We start from the raw sequence: 11,721 nt of genomic DNA on the forward strand, positions 1-11,721 counted from the left end.
TTTTGCTCAAGCGAGAGCTACTTTTGCTAGCGCGAGAGCTACTTTTGCTAGCGCGAGAGCTACTTTTGCTCACGCGAGAGCTACTTTTGCTAGCGCGAGAGCTACTTTTGCTAGCGTGAGAGCTACTTTTGCTAGCGCGAGAGCTACTTTTGCTCGAGCGAGAGCTACTTTTGCTCAAGCGAGAGCTACTTTTGCTCGCGAAGAGCTGCTTTTGCTCACGCAAAAGCTACTTTTGCTCAAGCAAGAGCTACTTTTGCTAGCGCGAGAGCTACTTTTGCTCAAGCGAGAGCTACTTTTGCTCACAAGAGAGCTACTTTTACTCGCACGAGCAGTGATTTTTTACTCTAGTGACGTAAAAGCGCTCGTCAAAGTAAATTACGTGCGCAACTGTTTGATTTGCGCGCTCGCGTGGAGCTAATTTAGCGCTCTCTATTTATGACATTAATTTGCCTTCATACTAAAGCCAAAGGCAGCCGAGACCTGGATCCTGGACCCAGTGGCCCCAGAGGGACACGTAGGATTTTGAGGCATTTTTCTGTTGCAAAAAAATCTTCACACAATAAGAAACGGGACCGTTAACTGGTCTAAAAGTTCATTCTCGCACATGATTGTCTCCTTTTGAGTTGTTGCTTTATATCTCCTGTCTTGTACTCTTTGGCACGTCGTTGACAACTCTTTCCATCATCTTTGGCCGCTCATGCAACTCCTAAATGTGCCTTTTTTTTATCAGTCAAACTCCTGAGCGGCTGCTGAATGGAGCACGAGCTCAGCAATAACAAAAAAATGGGCCGCAGCTCTTCGCCATTTTCTTCCTGCTTTGCACGGTTCCCATTGTCTCGGCCCGTTCCCGCCCCGGCGGAGCAGCACCACCGCGTCGTGTTGACGGGCTTATTGAAGCCGCTGCCTTGTTATCCGTTATCTCCACGCGGGGCTACCTCACAAAGCGCAGCGGGAAAGAATGTGAGCGAAAAGAAAAAAGACAATTTCTCCTTTCTTCTTGTGCAGAAAGAATGTTCTTCTTCCTGCTCCGTGCCGTCCTCGGCTTGGCTTCCTCTAACTCCAGATCAACAACTCCCACAAGCTTCGACTCACATTCAAACATGAAGATTTGTGCACTTCACTGTGGCTTTTTATTGCAAAACCGTATGTAATTTTCAGCCAATTTCTAGAATATGTGATTATGCAGGATCATTGTGGTCGAAACTGGACAGACCAGTGAACTCCAGTGAACTCCAGTGAACTCCCAGCGAACTCCCAGTGAACTCCCAGTGAGCGGGTCTCGACCCTGAAACCCGCCGCCGGGATGGAAAATCCTGTTTTCTTGAAATAATCGTCAAAACTAGCCTGTTTATCATCAGCAAAAGCTTTTAAAAAAACCTTCTTATTGTCAGATTTTCATCTCTCTGACGGTCCTTGAACACTTCAAACAACCGTCACTAAGCTTAATATTGTGACATTTAATCTCGGCCCAAATAAAACAATTAAAAGTAAACCATTAAAGCGCCGCGAGGCAACGCATTGAGGACCGGAGCGGCTGGACGTAGAGCTCAGAAGATGTGAAAGGCCAACATCGGTTAGACTTGTGGACTCTTACTCAAAATGTTGGATGTATAAATTCCATTGTTTGAGCATTTTCTCCTGCTTTTCGGCACCGTAGCGGTGTCATACTGCACAGCTCTCTCTATTGGAGCCATGGAGGTGCTGTTGGCATCCAGGTGCAGGACTTCTGCGTCGAAAACCAGGACCACGGAGACGAGATGCGACCGGCCTGAGGGTCAGAGGTTAACGTCCGTGTTGTTCTTTATGTGACGTATTGAACCCAGTCAGCGCCTCAACGTCACCAACACGATCCACGCGGCGCCTCCTCGATGCTGCTATTGTCTCCAGAGGCAGCAGGTGTGTCCTCGCAAATGACTAAATAAATAAGATCTAATACGAACACATCTGGCGATGTGTTTCAATCAATTATTTCCACCTGCTCTGATGTTTAATTTGACCTGCAATTATCTGGAGTGAGGACAATTTTGCAGTCTAATTATGGTCGAATTAACGGAGACAGGAAACGGATCACTCGCGGCTGTTGGAGACTCTTTTAGATTCTAGGACACAAGTCCGAGAAACGGCGAGAAAAATAACAATATGTCCTATATTTTGCTGTTTTAATAATCAAGTATGAAGCAGAAACGCATCCATTCACCAACAAGCCATGTAAAGACGTCGACCTGTGACTCTCCAGGTGATTCATTAAAAAACAAAACATGTCTAAAATACCATAAATTACGACGATTAACGGGGAAAGTTCGGCTGAAAGTGACCTTGGGAAATGAAACAATGAGTGGACTTTTTGGGGGTTTTTTGGGTCGCGGGTGGAGGGGGTTAAAAAGTCACATGACCTACCTTGAACATTGCCAGCCCGGATCTCCTCTCTGCTCTTCAGAACTGGCATGATGGAGTGATCTGGGATTCGACTCCTCCTCTCATAGCCTCGGGTGAAGGGATGGTCGCCAGAGGAAGTCACGCTGACCGAGGTGAGGGAGGGGGGGGAGGAGGAAGGGGGAGGACGGGGGAGGAGGAGGGGTCCCGCAGGGCGAGAGGCGAGCGTTCTGGGCTTGCGTGCGGCTGCAGGCGGGCGCCGCCGGGGCCTTTACGAGGGCGACGAGGGGGGGATCTGCTTTTTGCTTTGGACTCAGAGGACTTCCTCTCAGGAGAAGACGGCGAGCGGTGACGGGACGCTCCGTCCTCCGTCCCTCTTCCTCGCCGCTTCTCGTTCCCCGTCCTCCAACGCCGGCGATGCCGCGACACAGTTGCCGTGGAGATGAGGAGATGAGCAGCCGTGGGTGTGCTCGTACTCCACCTCCTCCTCTTCTTCTTCTCCTTCTTCTTCTTCTTCTTCTTCTTCTTCTCCTGGCGGTGCTGCCTTGGCGGGGCTTCAGCCGGTCATGATGAGGCGCTCCCCGGCGCTCTCCTCGCTCTCAGTCTGCAGGAGGAGGAGGAGAAGAGAAGGACAGTGAGGAGGGCGGAGGATGAGTGTGTTGGTGTTGGTGAAGTCAGCTGCCTCAGAGGTCAAAGGTCAACTCAGTGATCATACTGCTCGTGTATCCGCAGGAGACGCTCACAGCGTGTGATTGAAAGGGAGATTACCTCACCGCCCTGTGGATCACCTCTGGTTTTATTCTCTCTGGTTTTATTCCCTCTGGTTTTATTCCCTCTGGTTTTATTCCCTCTGGTTTTATTCTCTCTGGTTTTATTCTCTCTGGTTTTATTCTCTCTGGTTTTATTCCCTCTGGTTTTATTCTCTGGTTTTATTCCCTCTTGTTTTATTCTCTCTGGTTTTATTCCCTCTTGTTTTATTCCCTCTGGTTTTATTCCCTCTGGTTTTATTCCCTCTGGTTTTAACCTCTGGTTTTATTCCCTCTGGTTTTAACCTCTGGTTTTATTCCCTCTGGTTTTATTCTCTCTGGTTTTATTCTCTCTGGTTTTATTCTCTCTGGTTTTATTCCCTCTGGTTTTATTCTCTGGTTTTATTCCCTCTTGTTTTATTCTCTCTGGTTTTATTCCCTCTTGTTTTATTCCCTCTGGTTTTATTCCCTCTGGTTTTATTCCCTCTGGTTTTATTCTCTGGTTTTATTCCCTCTGGTTTTATTCTCTCTGGTTTTATTCCCTCTGGTTTTATTCCCTCTGGTTTTATTCCCTCTGGTTTTATTCTCTGGTTTTATTCCCTCTGGTTTTATTCCCTCTGGTTTTATTCCCTCTGGTTTTATTCCCTCTGGTTTTATTCTCGTGCACCTTCTTTGCGGCTCGTTGGTTTGTTTGATCTCTGCATCACCTGATGAATCACCTTCATGTGTCACGTTTGTCTAGAATAAACATTCCTGCCTGTTTTTTTTTTGTTTTTATCATCAACTGTTTCAAACCGAAACCTTTCAGTCGGCGTTGTGTCGCTGCAAATGTGAACGACGAAGCAAACCGCTTATTGTTTCAGACTTTTTACTGAATCACAAAATATATATAATCCACATTTTATCCGTCGTCCCTTCTCCTCTAATCTCATCCGTAGTTATTGTTTTTATTCATTTACATTCAAACTGGGTTTGTGTTCCTGGACCTTTTCACCCAGAAGATGTTCTTCTTTTAAATGAATCTTCTCACATCTTTGACGTGCGACTTGTTCACACTTGTGTACTTTACTCACGATGTGTGTCGTTACTCGTATAGAAGGCGGTCATTCGGGTCCCAAACATGTTTTTTATGAACTATGAGCTTTAATCCAATGTGAAAAAATATGTAAAACTTTAGTCTGGCAGTGTAATCTAATGGATATGAAACATTAAGCCAATAATGTGCAAATTGTTTTTATCAGCAACTAGTTTGATAATTCATTAATTAATTAAATGTTTTAGTTTTTTGTATTCTCTGTTTTCTTCGTCTCGAAGGTAAATAACGGATCCTGGGAGTTGATCTTTTAATGTGTACATCTGTCTGTGTGTGTGTCTGTGTGTGTGTTTATCTGAGGAAGACGGATATCAGTACACACTATGTAGCCTAAGGAAAACTGTCAGAGGATTTCTGCATGTGTAGAATTTTAATCCCGTCTCGGCAGTGCAATGAATTATTCATTCAACAAATTTTATTTACTAAAATCCATCTTTCTCTGTGACTCCTTCAAAGTCTAATTATCTCCGACTCTCGCAGTCGTATTAAAATGACACTGATAGCTTGACTCATGCGGAATAATACAGTATTTCCATAAATAAACCTTTGCAGGAAGCGTCTGAATGCGGCGTGTTTGTTTGTCGTTCCCTCGCTGGCCTGATGAATCAACAGCTTTTCACAATGTTGAACACTATGCTGGTGCCAGTTGTTCCAGAGTCAGGTTTTTTTTACTGAAGCAAAGGTTTTACTGTGTGTGAGTGTGTGTGTGTGTGTGTGTGTGTGTGTGTTACGTCCTTACTTTATCAAAATGCCAAAACGTGTATGAAATTAAACCTCTTCCTGTTTCCCTTTGCGACCGACGTGTGAGTTCTTGATTTGCTGAACATCTGAAGCGCTCCACCGTCTTAATGAGTCCTCTTTTCAACATAAATCCTTCATTAGCCTGAAACCCAAGAGGTGAGCGCGCCCTTTTAAGACTTTATATTTTAACTGCGACCGTGCGCTCACAGACTGAAGCAACGTTCCAGCGCTATATTTTTTTTAAAGATGTCCTGAATCATTTAGTATTGGACTTAGATATCAAGTTGAAACTTGTGGGAGCCCTTTTCAAGGCCTGAGTGAGTCTGTTCAACCCCAAATGAGTTCTAATACTTTCACATTTTATAACATATTTTGATCATAAACATCCAGCATGATCTGAGCAAGATTTCCCAAAAATGGCTTTTCGAGCCGCGCCCGAGTTCGTCAATAACCTACGTAGTTGTAAAACCCCTTTTTGTAAAGATGATGAGCTAAATAATCTGAATCTGCAAATAAATCACAATAAAACAAAGCGTTGGCCTCTTTTAGTAAAAAAAACTGTGTTGTTCAGTTAAAAAATGAAAAAGTTATAACCTTTATGCTTAAATACGCTTTGTATGGGGCATGCTGGGTATTAAAATTTGCATAAATCTCAGTTTAAGACGCGTGACCCGTTCGAGGAAACGTCCCCCGATCACGGAAGCTGTCGCAGTCTTAAAAGTCGAGTCGGGAAAGAAAACAGTCCGCACGCATTTGGATATTTAAGGTACTAATATACAACCCACAAGAAAATATCATAACTTATTAGATTCATAAAACTCAGAGGATTACGGAGAGGTGACATTTACTGAAGTCTGACTTTCTAAAGGGTTTTTATTAACGATCTAGTGAAAGGTTAAAAAGTGCTGGCGAGGCTACGGGGTTGATGGAACTACATGAACTTAACGGTAAGTCACCTTTTTTCTGTTGGGATAGAACTCTTCCCACAATGCTTTGCTGTGTTTCAGCATTTTAAATGAAGTTAATCGACGTTGAGGATCCTCTAGGAAACGTCACTTGACTTATTCGATCGTCTCCTTGTCTGATGATGGACGCCGCTCGAGGCTAAAAACCTTCAAAATGGCGGCGATAAGTATTTTGCGTTCTTAAACTCATCTCCTGACGGACTGAAATCACACCACAAGGATTTGTTTGTCACGTGTAAACAATTAAAAGTTTGTGTCCCGTCGTCATCATGCGTCTATGCGGTCGCTATTTTAGCCGATTAGCGTGTTCACGATCGCGCCGCCTGCGCTCGCTCGCCGTCGCCATGCGAGCGCCGCGCGCTCATTAAGGTCACGCCGAAGAGTCGGATCCAGTGAAGCTGCCGGATGAGTCACAGGAGATCTGTGATTCATCGCAGGGATCGAGGCATTTTAGGAGATCGCTTGCAGATCCACCGAGCGGGAGAAGAAGCGTAATGGAGGAGGAGGAAGAGGGGGAAGAGGGGGAGGAGGAAGAAGAAGAGGAAGAGGAGGAGGGCATCCACAAAGCACTGGTTGACAAAGCTCAACTCACTACGATGCACCATGAGGAGAGGACGAGGGCAAACAGGAACGCACGTCAGCGACGGAGTGAGTCACCTGACGCGAGCCGACGAGGAGGATCGAACCAAAGCAACGCCGTCTCTTCAGAGGGAGGAGGGCAGCGGCCTCGAGTGAGAGCTCTCTGTGGCTCAGAAGCGCGATGGAGAGACGCGATAACGCGTGAAGTCGCGAGATAGAACAGTGCATATGGAGACGAAAAAATAGAAAAATGGATAAGGATCAAAGGCACGGTCTGATAAACAACCAATTAGTCACAGCAGGTGAAGACGAGGCGGGAAAAACACCAGAAAACTCCCTTTGAGGAGAACCTGCTGATTAAAGTTCATGCACAATACATTGCCATCAGTGTCATGCAGACATTCAAATGCACACACACACTCACACACACACGCGCGTGTGTATGCACGCCAGATTAGCTGTACTCTTGCACACACACACACACACACACACACGCTGTCCATGCATTTGCATACACTCGGTTGCGGAGGAGAAGTGGGTGCTGTATTAATTCACTACTCACCTAATTAACTCTTTTCTGTAACACATAATTTATAGACTGTAGTGGAGACGTTTTACAGAGCAGCAGAGTTGAGACAGAAAAGCAAAGACAGAGCGAAACGAGCGGTCCTTCACGTCGCTTCATGTCCACATCCCACTCTCAGAACCATCAAAGGAAGAGGTGTTTATTAAGCGCCCTGGTCGGTCCATAAGAGCCCAGCAGGAAGGGGACTAGGGCGGCTGGCGTGGGCCTACGCTACTGGGCCGTCAATTTCCCCCCTTAGTGCCCAGGTGGATGTCCAGGGATAAACAGGCTAAAGGCCAACAGTCTAGAGAGGCCGACGCTTTAAAACAGCGCTCCCAAAAAGGTGTGGCAGTGAGAGGAAGAGACGAGGCATCGGACACAACGTAAAGAAAGCAGGGGGGGGAGGGGGGATGTGACAGAGGAGAGGAGGGGGGGCGGGATGAGATGGGGATATTAACTTCTATCTATTTTTATCTGTCTATCAGTCTGTCTCTACGTCTCACAACCTGCACGCCGGCGACTGCAACTGGAAATCCAGCAGAAAGGTTGCGTCGCTCACTTAATCCGCCGTGCGACGTCCGGCTCATGCCAATCGGTCTCTCGTGTCCGACAAGGGGGTGAGAATGGAGACGAGTGGAAAGGTGGGAGGGGGGGGATTCAGGGGTGGGAGAGATGGAGAGTTCTGGGTGAAAAGCAATCGATGCGACGGGGTCGGAGAATTGAAAATGTGCAACAACAACAAGACGCGCAAACATATTTCGATGATGGGGTCGAGTGTTTTTTTTTAAGGTTTTAGCATCGTGTGTGTGTGTGTGTGTGTTGGGAGGGTTATGTGAGAACTGATAGCTGTTGACGGACGGGAAAGAAATGAAGAAAACAACACAAACATGACATTTAGTTGCCCCCCTCCGCCCCCTTTAACCCTATCTTTGCCAAATTGTAGTCAAACATAAAATGACGCCAAAGTGCCAAGACATTGATCTCATCCTCCCTCGGGACCGAACTTGTTTTTTTCACACCAACAGGTAGCAAAACAACTCGCTGTGTTTATCAAACGGGAAAAACGACACATGGAAAGAAAGATTTCTCACAGACGACGATTAAAAATGGGCGCACTTTGCCACGATGGGAGGAACAGATGAGGAGGAGGGCGCGAGAGCAGACCGACGTCGACCCGCTGAGCACTGTTGTTTTAGGCATAGTTTAGTGTGCGAGCACATGTGTGTTAATGTGTGTTTTATGTATACGTAAAGCACACACAAATACACACAGACAGACAGATGGACAGACACTAAACGATAGTTAACCTACCTAGAGTTACATTTAAGAATCCCGCACGGGTGTGATGCAAAGAAAATGGGTGTGGAGGGACCAAAAGAGAAGGAAAAGGGAAAAAAGAGTCATTCATGAGGAGGCTTTTTTGTTTTTTTTTGTGGTTGTCTTTGAAAAAAAAGAAAAAAATCATCCAAGTTCATAAAACATCAGACTTCAGAGACAGAAAGAGGCGCAGGATGGGGAACGGTGGACTGATGGCGGCAGCTAGAGATGAAATGGGAAGGAGGTGACTGACAGGTAGGATGTGGTTGGGTGAAGAGCGGAGAGAAGGAAAGGACAGAAATTCAAACAAAACTCCTCCCTCCTTCCTCTTTTCTCTCACTCATAGATAGAGGAAATTGTACACCAGGTAGATGGAGAAATAGATGAGGAGGCAAGTGACGGAGAGAGAGACGATATGAAAAGATGAAGCACCTCCCAGCACCGCGATGAGGAATAAGAAAAATATAAAACGAAAGAAAAAATTGAATACTCCAAAGCCTTCCGTTTTTGCTCTGTTTTGAGAGGCGAGGGGAGGTGCCAGGTATATATCCCCCCTCTCTCTGCAAGTGTCTTCTTTTATCTTCTGTCCTCCTCAGAGCAAAAGGTGCCACCTTCCCCCCGTCAGATGAGCTGCAGCCCTTTGCCAAGACAGCTGTTGGACGTGGCACTGGAGGCCGGCGGCACGGCGGGGCGCTGCTGCCCGGAGATACAGAGAGCGGAGCCCACAGCACACCTCTGGCTGGCAACGAGCGCACAGCACAACTCACACTGCTCTCACTCGCTCTCCTCCCCTCTTCTACAGGGAGGAGAGAGAGAGAGAGAGAGAGAGAGAGAGAGAGAGAGAGAGAGATGTGGAGGTGGGTCCCTCTGTAGGATTGTGAATTAGAGAGACGCTACAGTAAATGAAGGCTGTTGCAACAATTGTCAGGAATATTGTTTCGACAAAGAAAGCAATGGCTCCCTCTGTTGTCCCTCTGAGATGAAAATACAACTGTTCAAACTTAGGTTTTCAAATTGGAAATTATCAGTTTGAGAGTAACAATATTTTATGCTGAAAGGAACATTTTGAAAGTGTTGATGACGTCGTGTCACTGCGATGTTTGAATGTATGAACGAGTTCATTTAAGCTTAATTAACCCAATAGTGGCTAAAGTGTAACAGTTACAGAACACTTCAAGTTAAGATATACTGTAATATATATATATATATATATATATATATATATATATATATATATATATATACAAATATATATATACATATATATATATACATACATATATATATATATATATATATATATATATATATATATATATATATATATATATATATATATATATATATATTAGTATTTTCTCACTTCCACCTAAAATAACCTGTCAAAATATGTGAGGTTTTTGAAAAAAAACTATGGAAAAAAATCTAAATAACATTTACATTTAATGCAATCGATTTCTACAAAAAGTAACTAAGTACATTTACTCACGTGCAGTAAAGTTTTGAGGTACTTGCAATTTGCCAAAGTATTTATTTGGCGCGTATAGTTTCTACTGTGAAATGCAGGTTATGAGGCGTTTTATCTACGAAATGTAAAGAAAAAGTTGTATTTAATCACAAATGAGCCGCAGCAGTTTACAAGCCGCTGTTGCTGCTACATCCTGCAGCCTAGTTGTTATGAACCATTAAACATACGTGAACATCAACGTACCAACATACGTTTATGACACATGCTACACTAGCTGCTACACTAGCTGCTACATTAGCTGCTACAGCTAGCGCTGACAGCGCTTTTCATTTTTACGCTGAATTTTTATTATTTATTCTCAAACAGCGTAGCCACAAATTCTTGTAGCTACACTGTCTGCTTGCTCTTTAGCTCGTCGCGCGCTAGCTCGTTAGCTTGGAGCTCACGCGCTGTGGAGGTGGTGGGAGGGGCCGGGTCTCCCTCGCCGTCAGACCTGTTTTCCATGGCGTCTCCTCGGGTGAGCTCTTTTACTGCGAGGTCGCTGGTGAAAGGGTGAAGACTTCACATGAATGTTGTACCGTATCCACTGCTGCTACATTTAGCATCGGAAAAAACACAAATCAGCCGCACCGATATTCAAGCCACACGGGTCAAAGTTGAGGAAAAAGAAGTACGAATGGCTAAAACTCTGATTTTACGGTCGTTACTTTCCTGTTCAAGACATTACGTATGAATCATACAATGATGAATGTGATGTTTATGCCTCATTAAACAGCACAGAAGGTATTTACAGTTTGCTCCCTACTCCAATCGTTACACATCGATTGAACCTATAAAAAGTGAACAGAAATATAATACCTAGCGGTATAATTTCAGTGCATTTTAACCATCAGCTGTGTTTGTAAGTATTGTGGTCACTGTGGTGTTAGCAGCGCTATCTGTGGAGCCGGTCCCGCCTCCTGCCATGGACCTGCTGATGCCCGTCCTCCTACCTCCTTCTGCTGACGTGGACTGTGGATATTTGGATGGTGTACCATGCGTATACTACTCATATATGAATAGTTTGTCATATTCATGTAATGTGCTGTAACTCTGTTATTGATCATTCTGGTCACATGACATCTGTTGCTTCTGTCCATCCTGATAGAGGATCCTCCTCTGTTGCTCTATGAAGGTTGAAGGTTCCTGTCAAAGGGTTTTTATTATCTTTATTTGGGGAGTTGTTTCTGATCCGATGTGAGGTCCTGGGACAGGATGTCATGTGTACAGATTGTAAAGCCCTCCGAGGCAAATCTTGTGGATTTGGGCTCTACAAAATAAACAGAATTGAATGATGTGATGATTCTTTAAAGGCGGCTTCAGCCGGAGGCCACACGCGAATGGTGAGAAACAGAATGAACCGAATAGTCAGTAAACCTCAACTCTTTGAACTTAATTCAACAGAACTTTTTTAATCAGCAAAGCGATTCGTAATTTTCATCTGACACAGTGTTGTAAAAAATCAGCCCCCTATTGTTTTTACTCCTGATTCAGAACATGAACGTTGATTGAATTAGCTGCTCAATGTGACTTTGTCATTTAACCCTCAGCTGCTTATTAGCAATTGTCTGATATCAGACATAACTGTCATCTCAAACTTGGTGCAGTGGATGGGTTCAAAGGTCTGGACTCCAGGCAACACCAGCAGTACATAAGGGCTGATTTATACTCGGGTTTTACGCAAGCACGCAAGACACGCATGGCCGCCCTTGTGTGGTCAAATCGGCCATTTTGCGTGCTTGTGTGCGTCACCCAAAATTTCTGACTATCCGTCAAAGCAACGCAGGCCCACAAGGCTGTGATTGGTCCGCAAACCACGATCGACTGGTCCCCCC

At 44.9% G+C, this 11,721-nt stretch overlaps 1 protein-coding gene across 6 annotated transcripts in view; it reads right to left on the reverse strand.

Annotated features, from left to right (window-relative positions):
• The window catches only part of grin2bb (glutamate receptor, ionotropic, N-methyl D-aspartate 2B, genome duplicate b), a 106,223-nt gene extending 97,066 nt beyond the window's left edge, over positions 1 to 9,157 (reverse strand). For 3 of the 6 annotated variants that reach the window (XM_068592166.1, XM_068592165.1, XM_068592161.1), the window contains exons 1-2: positions 8,374 to 9,157; positions 2,398 to 2,977 (exon numbers count right to left, since the gene is read on the reverse strand). In XM_068592166.1, coding sequence (XP_068448267.1) covers positions 2,398 to 2,406 — 9 coding nt within the window. In that variant the 5' untranslated portion in view covers positions 2,407 to 2,977; positions 8,374 to 9,157. The other 3 variants (XM_068592163.1, XM_068592162.1, XM_068592164.1) reach the window with 3 other exon arrangements.
• Between the last annotated feature and the right edge of the window lie 2,564 nt (positions 9,158 to 11,721).

This window comes from Clinocottus analis, unplaced genomic scaffold (assembly GCF_023055335.1).
Source record: "Clinocottus analis isolate CAN_PGR_092001 unplaced genomic scaffold, fCliAna1.0.p SCAF_26, whole genome shotgun sequence".
Classification (NCBI taxonomy): domain Eukaryota; kingdom Metazoa; phylum Chordata; class Actinopteri; order Perciformes; family Cottidae; genus Clinocottus; species Clinocottus analis.